Source organism: Fukomys damarensis, unplaced genomic scaffold (assembly GCF_012274545.1).
Source record: "Fukomys damarensis isolate Sample0158 unplaced genomic scaffold, DMR_v1.0_HiC HiC_scaffold_6, whole genome shotgun sequence".
NCBI classification, from domain to species: Eukaryota; Metazoa; Chordata; class Mammalia; order Rodentia; family Bathyergidae; genus Fukomys; species Fukomys damarensis.
Window position 1 is genome coordinate 43,235,438 of NW_022900918.1, and position 19,164 is coordinate 43,254,601.

Here is a 19,164-nt window from a genome sequence, read left to right on the forward strand (position 1 = left end):
CGGCCTTGTGCCGGGTGGGGACCTGCGCCCAGGTAGGGGGAGCTTTGATCCCCGCGCCCTTCTAGGCCCGGGCTGGGGTCCCTCGCCGGCCGTGCTGCAGCAGTGCCCGTGGGATGTGGGTTCCATTTGGAGAGGTGGCTGAGATCCCAGTGCGGGACCTCCTGGGCCAGCTCCACTGTTGGGATCCGGGGAGGTCCCTGCCGCTGGAGGCCGTGCACGTGCTGGTGGGAGACATTTCCTTTGAGATGTGATGTCTGTTAAACTTCTTTTTTCATTCTTACTCATTATCTGTCTTTCCTTCCTTTTTACTAGAAACACCAGCTTTCTTCTGTGGAGGGTGCACAGCCATAGTCTTGATTTCCTGGATCTGGTAACATGGCAAAAGATGTAAGTATCTTTGCTTCATGCTGCAGATGAAGGTTAGCATAACACTCGTTCTTTGTATCTTTCTGCCTTTGTTTCAGAGTGGCAGCAGGAGCCCCAGCCCTGTTTGTGTTCAGACTTTTTAGATGCGGGAGAAGGGTGGAGGGGAAGGAAGAAGAGAGCTGGGTAGGCGTCCTTACCCTGCCCTGTGCTCTTTGTCCCCAAGGCCTCGCTGCACACTGCTGGGCTCTTGGGCGCTGCTGCTTTGGTTTTTAGTTTCTCCAGACTGTGTTACATGTAGACTTTCGTGACCACCCGAGTTACCTAGGGTAGAGGGGCTTTACAGGCCTTAAGTCCCTTTCCAAGGGAGGCTTCTACTTGGGAGGTCTGGTTATATGGGATGACCTGGAAGTCAGGCCGCACCTGTTTGTATGTCCTGGAGGACCAGAATCCGGCTCTGACAGATACAACACTAACTGCTTTTCTCTCTCAGAGGACATTTGCTGATTATTGAGATGGAGTGGAAAATGGGAGTGCACTTAGCTTTGTCTTTGTGCTAAAGACGTTTTTTAACTGAACTGAGGAAATAGGCTTTTTGGGCAATCATGCTGTTGGCTGTGTAGTTCATGACACCATCCTTAGTGTTCCTTAGAATGCAGTGTTTAGAAACATTAATGAAAAGAGGCGATTTTTTGTTTACATGTTGACTGTGCAGCCTTGGAAATATAGGCCAGGCTGCTGCATCGGACAGAGGCCCACAATGTGTGGCAGGACTGTACCTGCAGTATGCAGCCATGCTCCTGTCAGTCTCTGAAGCAGGTGGATGGGAAGGTCCACAATGCCATTGCCTCCCTGCTGTCAAGCATGGGGCTGTGCCAGACTGGTGTGTAACCCAGGGGCCTGCCCGGTTTATCAGTCGATGGCTCTGCCTTCCTTTCATAGGCATGCCCTTGTAGGATGCAGGGGCAGCTGGATTTGCTAAGTAGGCCTGAGAAAGGAGTGCCACTCTGAGCCGTGTTTCTGGTGGTATGTGGTTCCAGGGCATGGTGCCTTTCCACGTGGTGAAGTACACCCTGCTGCTTCACTGGTGTGGCTCCAGAGCCTCTGGTGCTGTGCTTGGGCATGTGAGTTGGGGGTTGGGCTCTGCATCTGGTGGCAGGAGGAGGGCCAATACCCTCCTGTTGCGGTCTCCTGTTGGGCTACAGCATCTGGGAGTGGAAGGCTGGCTGGTGCTGGTGTGGGGTGCCCCGGGCTGGTTTTGGGTCGTGCACTGTGGCATCCTGGGTGGGAGTCAGGGCCCTGCAGGTTGGAATGTGCCAGGCAGAGGTAGAGGGGAGCAGCCCCTCCCCCATGTTGAGGGTGAGTGTGCAGACATGAGGAAGGTGGCTGAGTTGAGGGTGGAGTTTTTCTCCAGCCAATCCATTTTCTAAAAGTGAGGGTGTGACATTGGAACTTCAGAAAGAGGTTTGTGTACCCTGTGCTGGAAAGCCAATGATGGCAAACCTTTTAGAGCTTTCAATAGCTGTGGCAGCCATGCCATAGGTTCCCCACCACTGTCCTAAACAGTGGCATTCAGATGAATCTGACTGTAAAGCAATGCCTGTGTCAGGGCACCAAGTCCCCTGGGCTGATGAGGGAGGGCAGAGACTCCAGCTGTGCAGACCCTGGCTGCCATGGAAGGCCACGAAGAGAACAGGGGGCACTCCAGGCTCCGCATTCTCCATGGAAGAGGACAGCCAAGGGCCGCACGAGGGCCGGCTGGAGCCCCCGGGTCTGGCGGAGGCCCTATGGGGCTGTGCACCCGTCAGTGAGAGGTGGGCAAGGGGCAGCGGGTGTTGGTGGGTCAGCCTGGTGGGTCTCTGCTCTGAGAGGAGGAGAGGAAAGGTGGCTCCTGAGGACATGGGGTAGGGGTGGAGGCCTCTAGGGCTGTATCCAGTGATACTCCTGGGTGCTCGCTCAGGGTGCTCTGTGAGCAGGTGACACCATGGTGCATATTCAGAAAACCTGAAGACATGGCACTCCTCTGAGTGTGCATGGGCATTTTCCTTGTCTTTCTGCCTAGTGCAGTATAACAGGCATTCACAGAGTATCTGTGTCAAAGTAGGCATTGCATGTCACTGAGAGAGGATCTGAGCTGCATGGGAGGATGTGTGGGGTCCTGTGCAGACGCTGGCCTTTAGGGACTTCGGCAGGTGGGTGCTGAGGGCTGCTGCCTGCTCTGGTGGGCGAGTGAGGGCTCATGAGCTCTCTGCCTCTGGGTGAGTTAGTGCCCAGCATGTGCCCCGTGTCCCTTGCCTTGAAGCTGCCATGTGTTGCCAGCTTGTATCCTGAGGGTTTAAGGAAAATCCCTAAATTTAACTGTCAGCAGCTGGAAACTAAAGGGAAGTGCCTCCGATCCCCTTAGCTGTTGAGTGGGGCCGCCACAGGGTGTTGTCTAGTGCCAGCCCCTGACCTTATCTAAAAATATTCACAAAACATCACCTGCTGGACAGGGCAGAGAGGCCTGGTGCAGCAGCCACTCCCCTGCCATGTCCTGAAGTGGTGGAAGAGCTGAGAGGGAGGTCCCCAGGAAAGACCACCCTAGGGTATCAGGGACTCAGCCCACGGCATGGGCAGTTCAAGTGAATGACATGTTTGTAGTCCCACGAGCATCCTGGGTCCAGCTTGGTTTTTATGCACAGGGAATGTAGTTGAGAAAACAGGGATAATGGGAAAAGTGAGGGAATTTTAGCACAGTGGAAAACGTCTTGCTTTGGAAGGAGGCTGAGAAGTGCACTTGTTATGAGCTCAGAAGTTAACATGGGTGTCTTTTCGCCACCTCAACTTATTTTTATTTGCCTTGTTGGGGTTGAACCCAAGGCCTTGTTCATGCTGAGCTTTCTCTTGCAATGAGCCACACACAGCCCTGCTCTTTCCCCTGCTGCTTGGAGCGTGGTCTCAGTTGCATACAGCTGTGTTCTGCACAGTTGGCGCTGACGCCCACCTGGCTGTCAAGACCATTCGTTAGATAGGCCTTTGTCTGCGGACTGAAAGCCTTCTTGACAAACTGTCCACTCATTGAGTCTGTGCATAAGCCATCCAGTAATATCTGGTTCTGGTTTCTGTGGAATGGATGGACAAGGAAAACCCATTTGGAAATTCCTTGACTGAACATGGCCCTCTAGGTTAGCCACGCATGATCCCAGACCTTTAGTAACAGAGACGACCGGTGGAAGTGGGGTTGAGCAGGGTGTGGTAGAAGCCCCTGCACCTACTGCTGGGCTTCCGGAGCAGGTGTGTGATTGTCCAATCCAGGGAGCCCTGTGGGCATGGGCTCTTGGTGGGAGGAGGAGAGGCTCTCCTGCTATGTGTACCTGGTGTGCCATTGTGGATTTCCCTGGTTGTAAATTAAGTCTCTTAAATTTGCACAAACCTGAAGTGACCCTTAGGATGAATCCCAGAGGTGCACAGCCACACACTGACTTTGGGATTGCTGTGAGGTGGCCCTCAGGCTGTCAGGTGGAGAGGAGTGCCTGCTGTAGCATCCTTCTCCAGGGGATTGAGTGTGACAGTTGACGTTTCAGTCTTTCTGTTAGTCGTGTTTGCAATACATAATGATCACATTCCTCAAGCAAGGTTGGTTATGTACATAACGCGTTTCAATTCTTTCATCCCCTTTCCCTCCCTTCTGCCTCCATCCTTCCATCTCTTGGTCCCCTTTCCCACTTGCAAAGGATCTATTTCTGTTTCCTATCTATCTCTTATTTTGCTCTTTATTTATATTTCGGGTTTCTCATACAATAAAAACCAGTTTGATATTTAAGCTCATGTGTCTGATTTATTTCACTTAGCACTGTGTTCTCAAGATGCATCCATTTCCCCCCAGATGACTCAAGTTCATCCTTCTTTATGGCAGAGTAGTGCTCCATTGTGTGTGAATACATTTTCTTTATCCAGTTATTTGTTAATGGACATATAGGCTGCTTCCAGATTTAGCTGTGAGTTGTGCTACTATAAACACGAGTGTGCATACATCACTGTACTGTGATTGTGTTTTCAAGTATAACAATTTTAAAACCCAAGAAACTTGCTCAGTGTGACAGGTGAAAGTTTATGGTATGTTTGCTGAGCTGGTGTTGGAACCAGGGCTTGTGTGTGCTGGGCAGGTGCTATACCATGGAGCTCACCCCGTGCCCCTGCGAGGTGAAATTTTAAAATGCACCTTCAGTTTGCGTCTTTACAATTCAGAGTGAGCACTTTCCTTTCTGGGCACTGCATTTCTTGGTGAAGTGATGAACGTGCCCTATCATTTCTGTTTGTCTGTTTCCTGTCAGTTTGCATCGCCTGGACTTTCTACGAACCTTAAATTTAATGTGGGTGGTTTTTACCTTAGTTGCTTTCCCTTCCTCTGGCTGATTGTGTGTTTGCTTCTCCAGCTGCACCACTGAGACCTTGGAGGTCCAGGCTCGCAGGGCTGGATGCTGGGACCCTGGGTGGGGTACCTCCTGGCAGGCCTTCCCTGTTGTCAGGTTGCATTTTTTTTTCTCCACTTAACTGAATTGCTGCCTTGGAGTGGCTGGTATAGGTCTTATTTTTGCCTCTTGTTTGTTTGCTTTTTAGAAATCTCAAGTGTTTGGCTTGTGCTGGAGATAGACCAGGGTCTCCTGTGTGCTCAGCCTGGGCTCAGCCCTTGGGCCACCATACTGCGGATTCAAGCCAAGACACCTTATGCCACATCTGCGGTGACCCTCAGTTATGCTTTGCAGGGGAATGGAGAGGGTCGTGTGCACAGCCAGCACCCCATGGCCACTCTGTCTCTGCAGCTGAGGCTGGGGCCCACTGCAATGTTGTCCCTGACTTTGGCCCGGTCTGCTTTTAGATCAATCCACTTATTCCTGGAGATGATTATTATGTTAGAGCTTGCTTAGAAAGTCTGTCCTTCTTACCGTTGCCACCCTGTTTGAAACCATGAGCAGTGTGAGAGACACATACTGCCTCATGTCATCTACACCGGCAGCCGAGCATCAGTGTTCTTATTGAAGTCTTGCTGGCTCTGCCCTAGGAAACTTTGAGGTGCTGGCTTTGCCACCTGCAGGTAGCAGAGAGGGCATAGTATAGTGCATAGCTGCTGTGGTCTAGGAAAGGGGCAAGCAGTGCGGCCAGCCATTGGCTTCTGGACTGGGTGCCCTCCCTGTAAGTGTTCACAGCAGCACCCTGCCTGGCTCCTCTGGTCCCCACCTTGCCAGGTGCCCCAGCCCCCACCATTGAGAACACCGATTCACCTGGGCAGGGCTGCCTCAGGTTGCCGGGATTGGGGTAAAGCAGATGCTGCATTGGCCTATGGTAGAGGAAAACATCACTTGGTGACTTTGGCAGAGGAACAGGACCCAACCAGTGTGTCCAGCCATGGGTGATGCAGTCCAGGGTGGCTATAGCAGCAAATGTAAAAATAGATCTCTTAAAAACCTTTTAAGGCCCAGGCATGGTGACACAGACCTGTAATCCCAGTACTTGGGAGGCTGAGGCATTAGGGTCGCTGTGAATGTGTGGCCAGCCAGGGCTGCATAGTGAATTCAAGCCAGCCTGAACTGTATCATGAGTGAGATCCTGTCTCAGACAGACACAGTACTTTTAAGGTGTTTCGGCCATGTGGTGAGGTTGCAGCATTGCTCTGGAGCCTGTGTCCTGCCAGCCCCTCTCCCCTGGGAGTCACAGGTCTTCAGACCTCTTAGGCAGAGGCTCGTTGCTGTGGGGGGCAGCGTAGGGCTCTGGTCCTCTCCCCTCCCAGATTCAGTGGTAAGAAGTCTGTCAGGAAATCGGCCACATGCCCAGGGCACAGAGGGCTGGCATGGGCGGTGGAGTTTGGGTGCCACCTTCCTTCCTGCTGGTTCTTGCAGGCCTTCTGGTGCTGGAGATGTCATGGCTCCTACTAGGCCCATGAAAGTGTGTTGTGGAGGTCAGGGAGGGTTGCTGTGGGCTCAGAGTGCCTGGAGAGGAGGGTCAGGCACATGGGGATGAAGGGTGTTGGCGGTGTGGGCCCTGTTGTGGATGCCCAAGGGTTGGGTAGGGAAAGTGCCTTGGGTGAGAGTTTGTCAGGAGAAGAGCCGCTCATGGTGGTCATGTGAGGGAGGACACATGGGTCCCTAGGTGGGGTGTGTGGGCTCTGAGTGAGCAGCAAGCTCAGCCTTCACTCAGCCTCACTGGTGTATGTCCTGAAGTCCTGCCCTCAAGGTCATGGCTCCCTGTGTGGTCTGGTATGCTCTGGGCTCCCAACCCGGGGCCTGGTGAGGCTGTACTAGGGCCCTTGAGTGTGTGGTCCTCAGAGCTGCAGGACCTGCAGGCACACAGCAAGGTCCACAGGGCTCGGGGATGGAGATGCCAGTGGTATGCACTCTACCTGCATGGCACCTGAGGGAAGGCTACCTGGGAGCCCCCAGGAAGACTGGGTAGGAAGCTGTCCTGGGGGCTGGGCTGCACTCGTGGGCATGGGATCCTGGCAGTTGAGTCTGGGTCTCCTCAGATCTATCTCCTCAGCTGCTTGGAAAGCCCTCAGCCCACAATGCTGAGGGAACTGCACCGAGACACCTGTGGTTCCCATGTCTGTGTATTCCCCAAGGTGTGGTATGTGTCTGTGACCATGACCATGGGCTGTCCTTGGCTCTGCACCCTTTCTGTGTGGCGATTATGTGGTGTCATGAAAGGATTTAATCCTCACCTTCCCCACCAAGCTGTTGCTGGGTGGAGGCTGCTGGGAGAGCCATGCTGAGGTGGATGACAGGGCAGGCAGCAGGGCTGCCTCTGACCTTTGGCCCAGAGCCAGGCTGGTGGATGAGGTGCAGGCAGGTGTGGGCCTCACTGCGTGTGTGAGGCTGGGCCCTGTGGGTGTTGTGCCAATGATGCATGAGGGTGAGGCCAGCTGTGGTGGGCTGGTGCCATGGCCTCCTTCTCAGGCTGGAGTTGGGGTTAGGGTCATGATGCTTACAGGCCTCCATTCCCTCTTGACCTCTGCAGTGTTCTCTTGATCTTTTCTTGAGTAAATTGTGTTTCATTTGGCAAATGGTGCCTGCTGTGCATGAGCTCTGTTGGGACACTGGCCTCTGTCCCTTCCCACCCTGGGGCCTGGCAACAGCCCGTGCAGGTGTCCTGCAGGGGTGGCATCAGAGTCTGCAGTTGGGTGGGAAGCGCCAACAGGTCTTTCAAGGTGGGGTGAGGGCAGGCCGGTTTCTGGGATTGTGACCAGAGGCTATTCTGGGCCCTGGGCATAAACTGGCTTCTGCCCACCTTCTTCCTTCATCTCCAACCAGGTGGTACTGGGCCTGGCCTGGAGAAGCCGCCTGGACAAAGGCTGGGTGCTGCTAGGAGGGGGAGGCAGACAGCTCTTCACCCTGTTTGACTCTGTGCCACGTACGAGTCCAAGCTTGGTCTCTGGACCCGTATCCAGCTGCAGTGCCATAATAGGTGCTGTATTCACAGGACGGTGGTGGCAGTGCCTCTGGACATGGCCTGGTCCTGTCCCTGAGGTATGGCATGGTGCACATAGGAGGCTGCTGCTTGGGAGCGTAATGCTGGCAGCTCCAAGGTCCTGGGTCCCGGGAGCACAGTGTCACTGTCCCTGCTGGCCGTGTGGGGTGTGCCCTACTCTGGGTCTGTGGTGGTTCCTGGGGTTTCCATTCCAAACAAGAGATGGCTCTAGGTGCTCACTCCGGGTTGGGAGCATTTTCTGCAGCACGTTGAAGAGTTGAGCAGCTGGTGTCTGATGCCTGTCCAGCTTCTGTGGGCCTCAGCCCACATCTATGACGTGGAGAAGATTGGATGGTGCTGCGTGTGTGTAGGCAGGGTTGTGGTGGCCTCTTTAGGATTGTGACATTAGCTGGCAAGGATGCCTTCATGTTAGAAAACCACAGAGGCTGTCATTGGACCTGGTATGTTCTGTCCTCAGTCTGCAGGTGTGGCTTGCTGTGTGGCTTTGGACATGTGTGGTCCTGCGCACCAGGGAGACTAGGGTCATAGGCCAGAGGGCCCTGCAGACTGTGTGCTGACAGCCCCGACACACTGCTGCCCTCCACCCCCTTGGCTGCCTGGTGCTTTGTGGTGCCTGGCCTGGCCCTGGGTTGCTCCTGTCCCCCATGGAGTATGAGACGCTCCCAGTGGCTATGACTGGTGCTGTTGTGCTGTCCAGGGTGGATGCCTCGGGTCCCTGCTTATACTCGGAGACATGTCTTGAAATGTGGGTGACTGTGCAAGCTGGAGGGTACTGGTGATTACCAGGGTTGGGTTTTGCCGGCACAGCGGCTGTTCTGGCACCATAGTGCAGAATGTTGGTCATCAGTGACTCGCAACTGTGGAAGAGGCGCTCATCTCCAGGGGAGACTGGAGCAACTCTGACCCTGGATTTCTTTCTTCTGGAGTGGCTCCTGTAAGAGGTGGGGCCATGCCAGGTGCTGTGTTGCCCTCCATGGGGCTCTCAGTGCTGTGGAACAAACCACCTCAGAATTGGGTGGCCTGAGGGGAAGGCATGTGTCCATTGTCCCATGTGGCCTGTGGCATGGCAGGACCAGTGCTTCTGTCCTGGATTCTGGGGCGTGGTCCAGAGACCCACCTGCCCAGGCAGGGGCTGCTCCCTGCCGTCCTGGTGTCCAGGTCCAGGTGTCCATGTGGCCCCAGCTTCTCGAGAGCCCCAGGCGGGAGAGAGTTCAGTCTCTTGCTTCACGGGTGGCAAGGACAGCAAGTGTGCGTGTCAGGGCTGGGCCTGTCTCATCCCTGTGTACTGGGGTCTGGGAAACAACAGTCCATGTCTCACTGGTCAGGGTGGGTCAGATTCAGGTTTTGGGCTTCTCTGCTTGGAGCAGTGCCTTCTCACATGTCAAAGGCCCCACCTTGTCATCCCATGACCCGTCACCTCCCAGGCCGTCACCTTGGGGTCACAGTGTGAGGATTTGAGGGACAGATGTTCCAACTGTGGCACAGGCCTCCTGCAGGAAGGCCGTCTCATTCCCAGGATGTTGGTCGGGTGGGTCAGAGGTCAGCCTGTCAAGGTCACGGCCCTGAAAGATTGCCTCCTAGCACAGTGCTGGCTTGGAAAAGATTTCCTATGACTTTTATGCAGATGACCTGTGACAGAACTCTAGGTGGTTTTGTTTTCTAATTTCCTTTCTGGAAAGGAGAGCTTTCATTTCCTTTGTGATTTTGACACCTTGTATTACAAAAGAGTTGCTGTCTGTGCCCATAAAACCCACTGTGGAGCAGGCAGTGATAGGCAGGCGATAGGTGGGCACAGTAGCCCCTGGCTCCTGCTTAGTCAGCTCCTGCCTTGCAATCTCAGGTCCAGCTAGAACCTGGGCCTATTAGGGTGAGGCCGGTCAGGTGCTCACCGCTCAGCCCCAGAGACCAGATCTGTTTGAGGGCAGATGTGGTCTGTAAATCATGCCTTGCAGGGAGTGGTTCTCATCTGCAGGCAGTTTTGCAATGTCTGCAGATGATTTTGTCACAGGTGTGGGGTGACGGACTTGTGGTGGGGCCGTGATCCTGCCAAGCCCTATGGTGAGAGACAGCCCTCTGGGTCTCAAGGCTGGGCCCAGGCTTCTGGCTGGTTCCCTCTGAGAAAGCACAGGAAGGGGCCTGCTGGGGTGCATTGCGCAGCAGGGCTCCAGCCAGGGGCCCTGGACCAAGCATCAGTGGCCAAGGTTGCAGTGCTGAGATGCGACCAGCTCTTCATCATTGGGTTTTTAGTGCAAAGGACAAACATTCGTGGAGCATAAGCAGGACTTTATCTGGGGCTTATTTGCAGATAGGGCAAGACTTGGGCACTAAAATGTGTGGAGGGTTTGTGGTTGTCTGGCTTTGTGTTGTCCTCTTTTGTTTCTTTGTCCCCGTGCTTCCTTTGGACCCCTGTCTGTTGTCACCAAACTGTAGCCCCAGTCCTGATCTGAAGCTCCAGGCAGTGTACATGGGATCCGACTGACTCAGCCTCCTGGCCCTGACCCCATGTTTGGTCTTCTTCCAGCCTTCATCTCATAGGTCCTGGCTCTGAATACCCTGCCATCACACTCCTGCCTCTTCCTGCCCATGGTTGCTGGTTCTCTTGCCGGGCCTTACCTATCTCCTACCGGTCCTGACGCACCTGGCCTGCTCTCTTGGCCTTGCCACCTGGCTTCACCCCCGCAGATGCAGCTTCGGGCATTACGCATTTGCCAAAGCACTGGCCCCACATGCCTGCTCACAGCTCTGCCATGCTGGCCTCGCCCACCTGCCTGGCCTCACCGTGTTGCCATGCCTCAGGCCTGTCTCTCAGCCTGTGTCCGGGTCTTACCCCGCCCAGCCTGGCCTGGAGGCCTCGCTTGGGTGACCTACATCCCAGTTTGACTTTGTAGACCGCACCTTCCTGGCCTTACCCTGGTTTTGCTCTTTGGCTATAATTCCTCCACTGAGCCTGATTGCTGGCCTTCCCTTCTTGGCTGTGGTTTACAGCCAAGGCCTTATCCTTGCGTTAGTAACCTGGCCTGAGCCTCCTGACCTGCTCTCCTGCCCTTATCCACTGGATGGTGTGCACCTGCTGTTAGTAACCTCCTAGACCATGGGCCTGGCCTTACCTGCTTTGCTGTAAACTTCCAGCCTTTCCCCTTGGCCCCACCCCCAGGACCTCACCCACCTGGCCTTGTTATCCTCTTGGCTGTATCCCCCAGCCCCCTGTGGTTTTATCCCCATCTCCTCCTAGGTCTTGGCCTCTTATCTCTATTCTCCTTCATCTCTTGGCCTGGCCTTCCAGCTCCTCAATGGGCCTCAGGCCCCCAGCTTTAGCCTCTCCTGTCTGCCATTAACCTCTTGGCCTTACCACTCCAGTGTTATCGACTCCTGGCTTTAGCTGTTTTACTTTGCTCACCTGCCTTTACTGATCCCCGACCTCACTCATGCTGAGTCTTGGGGCACCCCTTCGGGCTCACTCCTGACTTTAACTTCCTGGCATTTACCCACTCTTTTTGGCTCAGGAAGGGTGATTGAACCTGTTGACTTGTTGAGTCCCTCTCTCATGGTCCTGACATCTTCAGGAGTTGGGCAGCCCCCCGCCACTATCCCTAGCAAAGAGTGTTCTGAGAAAGGACAGGAAGTTGCCAGTGGCCCTGTGGGCTTTGAGTCATTCCCTCTCCTGCATGACCCACGGCCCCATCTTTGTCACATGGGTCAGTGAGCTCTGTCACCACCTTGCTGTCTCTGTTCCTTGGCTCAGCTCGTGTGCTGAGTATCCTGGGTGGGCTGGCCACAGGACTTCTAGGCCCAGGCTTTTGCTGGGAGTAGGAGGATAATGCCAGGTTTCTGCAGGGCTCCTGCAGAATGAGGTCACAACTGGTAAGACACCTTCCTTCCTCCTGTGTTCAGACTCTGTGTTACAGTGTGGCTGCCTTGCAGTTGGCATTTTCCAGGAGCATCCCCACTGCCTCTGATTTCTATGACTGCACAATTTTGTAGGTCACGGTTTGTTGGCTGATGGAGCATCCTGCATTACAGGTTCTCTTGGCATCATAGTGACCCTCTGTCTTTCCAGGATGTTATTGAGGGTACCTGGCAAGGGCTGACGTATTAGCAACTGTGGCACATGGCTCTGTGGACACTGTATTGACCGTTGTTGTTCTCTGCAGGCCGGTCTAATTGAAGCCAACGGAGAACTCAAAGTCTTCATAGACCAGAACTTGAGTCCTGGGAAAGGTAAGGGAGCCTACTCTGGAAATGTGTCTGCTGATGATTGGAGTTGAGTGTTGTGATCTGCTGGCGCAGCTCCTGTGGGCACCCTCGGGTGGATATAGGCTCAGGACAGCAGGCTGCCCGCTACCCACACCCTGTATCTCTGCTGCTAAGCTACATGTCTTGTTTGCAGAGGCTCAGAAGATGTACAGCAGCATAGAGAAGGGACTGTGGCCACCTGTGTTCCTTGCCGGGGCTGGGCTGTCCCAGTGTTGTGCTGTTCCTGCCCCAAGTGGAATGGTGTCTTCCAGGCTGTGTTTGTGCGTCTCAGCAGCTCCCCAGGCTGGCTTTGTTCTCCAGGGATGGGGAAAGGGTTTCTGTGGGCCCCAGGACCCCTCAGCTTACAGCTTTGGGCTCTGTCGTCGTCGTCGTCTGGGGCATGTTGCACAGCTGGAGACCTGTTGTGCTGCACCCCTGTCATGTCCTGGATGCAGTGGCCCTTTGTGGCTGCTCTGCTGTCCCTGGAATTGTGCTGGGTCCTTAGTGCCATGGGTGGGCCAGGAGCCCAGGGCTGGGAGTGCCGGGATGTTTGTTCCCAACTTACCTACTCCTTCTCACATGTGAGTTCGCTTGTTTTTCTCTTAACAGTGAGGCTCTAGAAGATGACCCTGCCCACTGTGGCTCTGAATCGCGCACTGCACCTGCCCAGCTATGCCTTTGTCTCTGGCATCTAGATGTGTGTGTCCCAGAGGCCAGGGAGCCCTGCTGTATTCTTGCCTTGGCCTCTTAGAGCCAGGACCAGATGTCCCAGTTTGTCACCATCCTCTTTTCACCCCATACCCTGTGAGGGATAAAACGGGAGTGGACCAGACTTCTATGGCAGGGAGCATGCTCCAAACTGTGGGATGCAGGGGTGCCTTTCAAGGTTGGCAGCGTTCGCAGCCTGCCAGGGAGGAACGGGGCTCAGTGTCTCTTACCGAATGTGAAAATTTTCAGGAACTCAGTCGAGACACTTCCTATCCTAATGATAAAGCAGAAATAATAGCAAGGAAGTATACAGCGGTATTTCCTTGGGTTTGATGCTTCTCTCCTAGGGTTTATATTAAATTCCTATCCATTCTTACAAGAGGTTAATTGTTCTTATCTTCGCGTGCAGGATCTGGCTTCTGCATTCCTGATAGTTCAGCTGTGCCCAGATCCATGCCAAGCTTCACCATGAGCCAGGGTAGGCAGGAGGGGTCAGAACATGGCACTCAATCCAGCCATGATATGGGGCCAGGCTGGAGGGCTAGGGATCAGAGCACAGTTTAAATCCATTACTAACCCAGGCTTGAACTAGGGCCAGGTGGCAGGGTCAGGCTGTGAATGCACGTGGACTCCTACAGGTGGGAATTTTTTGTTTTGTTTTGGTTTTTTGGTACCGGGGGGCGAACTTGAGATCTTGTGCTTGCGAGACAGGCAGCAGAACCACTGAGCTAAATCCCTGGCAGATGGGATGTTTTTGTGCTGGCTCTGGCCCTGGTTCCCTTGCTGTTTCTGCTATTTCTGTGTCCCTGGCCTCTGGTTGGGCCTAGTGGTTCTGCTCCGTGTGAGCCGGAGTTGGCCCCTTCTGCCCTTGGCCACTCGTCTCTTGAGTGCTCGCTCATACTGCCTGGTGTCTGGCACTCAATGCTACTCCCAATCCTGTCTATGTGCTCTGAACCTGAAGTACTGCGTGGTGAGGTCTCCCTCAGCAATGCCTGCTCTCCTCACATAGGTAAAGCACTGCTGTCAGCCTCTGGTGGTCCTTCTGGAGAATTCCTGTAACAGGTGGACTTGTCTGTCTGCCTACCTGTCAGGTATGCAGTCCTTGTGTTCCAGACAGGTGCTGTCCCTGGTGGGGGGCACCTGGGTTTCCCATGACATGATGGCCTAGAGAGGACACCTGGAGAGGGGCCATGTGCTCCTGCTCAGAAGTGAGGGCCTCCTGTGTTGGCTCTGCATGTTCTTATGCAGCGGCACCCTCTGGTCTGTAGTGGTTGCTTGTCATGTGCTGGACAGGGAGGCGGTATGCCTGCCACGCCCCTTGTTTCCCCGAGTCATCTATGGTTCCTCATGGTGGAGAACCCTGGGGTTCCTCCTGGCCGTCAGCAGTGGAGCCTCCTTTTTGCTCTTGTTTGTGGTGCTGGTGGTAGAATCCAGCCCTACTCGTGCTGGGCAAAGCTCACCACAGAGCTCACCACCCCAGGGCGTCCTGTAAATGTCACCTACATGTGATACCCTGTGTGGCAGTGCTCAGTGAACTGGCTCCGGCTCCTGCCCCACAGCCCAGATGTTGTTGGTGTGTTTCAACTTGGAGGCTCTGGACTCAGCCCTCATGTGAGGGGAGTGGCAGGAGGGAGAGGCTGGGGAGGACAGTGGCAAGGAAAACCAGACAAAGACATTATAGCCGTCCCTGTGACCAGCTCATGGCCACCCTAAGCCGGATGTGTCCTGTGTCTGTCAGGGGATTCACCAAGCAGTCTGGAGAATGGCTGAGTTTGTGACCTGGGTGGAAGCATATGAATCAGCTCTCCTCACATTGTGCTTGTGAGCCTGGACTGCTGTCCCCTCCGGGTCCTCTTGCTCCCAACTCTGCTTCATGTCACAGCCTCCAGCATTGCATCAGCATTGTGGCTGCTCAGAAGATCTCCAGGTCCCCTTGCATGGCAACACGCTCCAGGGCAGCCATGGGGGATGCGGGGAATGGCAGGAAGTTTGGTAGTAGGGCTGACATGTCTGGAGTCTGCAGGGCAGGAGGGGACACTGGAGTCTTGAGGCTGAGCTCTTCTTTTGGGAAACTTTGGGTTTGCTTTCAAAGCCCTCAGCTAGCTGGATGTAGCTACGGTATGCAGCAGTCTCCTTTCTTTCAAGTCCCTCCCCAAGTAGCTCGCCATTGTGACTTTGTCAGTGGGTTCAGGAAAATGAATCGTGCTGAGACTCAGAGCTCCTCCTCCTGCAGAAAGTACACCAGACTGACCCTGTCTGAGAGCCTGAGCAGAGTCCAATGCATGATAGACAGTGAGCCCCATGTGGGGTGGTGTCCTGGCTGGATCATCACTGATGCCAGCCTGGTGTGAATGCTGGTGAGCATTGTGTGTGGCCATGTGGCTCCAGATGGGTGCCCAGGTAGCAAACTGCTGTCCCTGGACTGTTTACTTGCCAAGAGCTGTGTGGTAGCTCTAGGTACCCCGCATCCTCACCAATCTATCTACATGGCATCAGATCTGCTGAGCTTTGTCCGGCCTCCTCCCAGGCTGTAGAGGTGGTATGGTTTTGCCAGGTGACTGGCTAGTTACTGTGAGCAAGGACACTTCTTGCTATCCCAGCACATGGATAAGCGTAGAGGATGTCCACAGAGAAGAGTCATCCAGGCACAGAAAGAGGTGCATTTTATGATCTTATTTCTATATGGGATATAAAAAAAAAAACATCAAGTACACAGAGATGGAAAGCCAAACTGCTCACCAGGAGGATCACCAACTCCAGGGAGAGACAGCAGACTGGGGCAGCAGCACTGATTCCAAGAGAAGCTCATGGCTGTTATAAATGCAAAGACAGCATGTTTTGCTCTGAAAGTGACTACTTCTACAAGGCAGGCTGGAGTTGGGGAGGAAGTTCAGTGCAGTATGTGTCACATCTGAGAGAGTTTAATCTGCAGCCATCTTTGGAAAGGGTTAATTGTTTGTGACTGAGTCTAAGAGCACCTGCTTCGCAGTTGTACTCCAGGCTTTCTGGTGTCAACCTGCCACAGGACTGGGTGGGAGATGGCCACAGGAGGTAGTCATGGAGTGGGAGTGGGCTGGACATAGACTCTGTGAGAAGTTTAAGTTTGGCTGGGAAGGGTATGGAAGTCCCACTCTGTGGTGAAAAGGCAGGCCTGCTGTCTGTGGCTTTCAGAGTGGCTGGATCTGAAATGCTGCCATTAAGTCCAACAGACTACTTGAGCCCCCATCCTGCTAGCCACATTGGGAACAGAGAGCAGTGGTCTCACTGCTTTCTCAGTCTACTACTGTGAGCAAGGACACACCTCAACTTGGACAATTGCCACAGCATGGGGAGTATGGACAGGAACTTCTGGGGTGGGGGAGAGCACTTCATAAACCCATAGGCCGAAGAGTTGGGTGGAGAAAACTGTGACTTGGGGCCCAGCATTTACACCCAAATATTTGAGTATGGAAACAAAATAGGTCAAGGTAGCAGTGACTTACTATCCATCTCCCTTATCTGCTGGATTCTAAGACTGCAGACCCAGGAAAGAAAAAAAAAAATTCAAAGCACACAGCAATATTTTGGACTCATTTTTTCTTGTCCTTCTCCTGCTTTTTTTTTTTTTTTGTACTGGAGATTGAACTCGGGTCCTTGCGCTTGCAAAGCAGACCACCGAACCGCTGAGCTAAATCCTGGCCCCCCTGTTCTTTCTTTTATCAGTTCTTTGTGGTTTGCGGTTTTATTTCCCCTTTTAATTTTTTCTATTTCTTATTTGTACTCTCCCCCCCTTCCCTTCCCCTCTCCCTCTCCCCTCCTCTCCCCCCTCTCCCCTCTCCCCTCTCTGGGGATCAAACTCGAACCTTGTACTTACCAGGCAGGTGTGGTACCACAGAGCTACATCTCTGGCCCTTTTTTCTCATTTGTTGTTTCTGTTACTTTTGTCCATTTCTGTTAATTTTCTTTTATTCCATAATAGGATCCTTTATCCCACTTGTCTTTCCTCTTTCTCATCTTTTCTTGATTTTTCCAATTTTACTTCTTTCATTTTTCTGTTCTCCATCTTTACTAGTTATAACCATTAGTTCTATAAATTTTTAGATATTTAGTTAACTCTATTACTATTGAATTCTTTTCTGTTTTTGAAGTATAGTTGATTTGCTGCACATCAGTATTTGGTTTGTCTTTGTGTTTATTTTATAGCTGTAGACCTCTTTTCTTTGGTTCTGAGAGTAGTACATTCATTCATATGTCAATATCCAGTTTGGCTTTGACTCTATTATTGTTGATTTTGTTGCTGTAGTCAGGGTGGCATAGTTGCTATTAATTGATTTCCTCTATATGCCAGTGCCTCAAACTTAACCCTCCTGTACATGTGCATGCATGCACACGCGCACATGAGACATTAGTAAGAAAAGGCAACCAAGTGCTTCCTAAGAGTCCCGTATCCCCCAGAACTGATCTGTGGGGTATCAGTAGAGAGGAAATCAAAAGCCACACAGCTGAATTACTAGAGATTATAAAAGGGATTTAAAATAAAACCAGATCAATAATATGATGTTTGGTGAGCTCAAGGAGATACAACTAAACAGATAATAGGCTTAATAAACAAAATGATCAGTGATTTTACAGAAGACACTAGTAAGCCAGCTGAGCTAAACAAAATGATACAAAACATGAATGACCACTTCAGCAGAGAATTAGAGTCAATAAAAAGGTACCAAATAAATTCAGATTAAAAAATTCTGTTCAAGTGTAGGCAGTAAAAGTGGCTAGTGTGAAAACATTGTCAGAACCGGAATACTCAAAGATACCTTAAAAACAAAAGAGAACATGAAAAATGGATCCAACAGCTTCTGGATGATACAGAAAAGATTAAGATTAATTAAAATTGATGAAAAAATCAGAAGACAGCACGAATGACATAAAATGTTTACAGAAATAATAGAAAACAATAAATACGGGGAAAAGATTTAACGTATAGGTAAGTGAGGCATATAGAACTTCAAGTAGGCATGAGTAGAAAGGACTTTTTACAACACATTGTAGTCAAAAATCCCAGAAATCCGACACAAGGACAGAATCTTAAAAGCTGTTAGAAGCAATGAATCACTTATAAATCTACTAAAATTAAAGCAGACTTCTCAAAACAAACGTCAAAGGTCAGGAGAACTTGGAGTGAAGAGTTTCAAACCCTTGAAGAAAGCTTCCAACCCAGATTGATATATCTTGCAAGACTTTCAAAATAGATGGAAAAATAAGGTGTTGCCATGACAAAGAGCATCTTAAGAAATTCATGATCACCAAGCCAGCACTCTGAAAAATTCCCACGGATATTCTAGAAAGAGATAATGGAGCCAATAATGCTAAAAAGTCTGACACAAAGAATACACTAGGAAGAGAATGAATACAGATGGAATCGACAACAGGAAAATACCACAGTGACAGAAATTAATACCTTTCATTAATTACTCTTAATGTGAATGGTCTCAATTCCTCAGTGAAAAGATTTGAGATGGGCAGGATGGATCAGAAAACAAAATGGCAACAGTGTGTTCTATATAAGAAGCATATTTAGCCCAAAAAGAAATTGATAGACTAAAAATCAAGGGATGAAAAACAATATTCCATGCAAGGGAACCAGAAACACACAAAAGTAGCTATCCTATTTTGATCACATGTGATCAGAAGAGGCAAAGAAGGTGACTATATATTGGTTAAGGGAAAAACTCAACAGGAAGAAATTATTGGACATAAAAATGAGGTGAATATCAACACAATTATAATGGGGAACTTTAATTCCCCACTGCAACAATAGATCAACTAAAGAAAAAATTCAATGAGGAAAGACCAAGATTGAAAACCTTCAAACCATCAAACGAATGGATTTAACACATTCTTAATGAGGCTGTGATTCCTGTCTTGCTTTCCACCTGCTCTGATTTGAATGTGTTACATTCCTGCCAGCTTGAACTGCCAGTGGTTCTTATGTTAACAGATATCTAGAGTGTTCTATCCAACAACAACAGAATACACATTTTTCTCAACAGTGCGTAGAAAGTTCCAGAGCAGACTAGATACTTGCCCATAAAGCATGCTTAAGTAAATGTAAAAATATTGAAATTATCTCATGTGTATTATCAAGTCATACTGTAATGAAAATAGAAATCAATGGCAAAAGAAACCACAGTAATTCAAATAGGTGGAAATTAAATAATATACTCTTGAATAATCAGTGAGTCACAGAGGAAGTCAAGGAAGAAATTAGTTCCTAGAATCAAATGATAATGCCCATACAGTATGTCACAACCTATGAGACAGAATGAAAGCAGTCCTAAGGGGGAAGTTTAGCGCAGGAACATCCATATCAGGTAAACATTGTAGGCCCAAATAAATAACCCAACAATGCAGACTTTTTTT

The 19,164-nt window shown here is 51.4% G+C and overlaps 1 protein-coding gene across 1 annotated transcript in view; it reads left to right on the forward strand.

Annotated features, from left to right (window-relative positions):
• Nucleotides 1–310: 310 nt before the first annotated feature.
• The window catches only part of Tfdp1 (transcription factor Dp-1), a 32,216-nt gene continuing 13,362 nt past the window's right edge, over nt 311–19,164 (forward strand). Inside the window, exons 1-2 of the mRNA XM_010619912.3 lie at nt 311–387; nt 11,976–12,042. Coding sequence (XP_010618214.1) covers nt 376–387; nt 11,976–12,042 — 79 coding nt within the window. The 5' untranslated portion in view covers nt 311–375. The remainder of the gene's footprint in view (nt 388–11,975; nt 12,043–19,164) is intronic.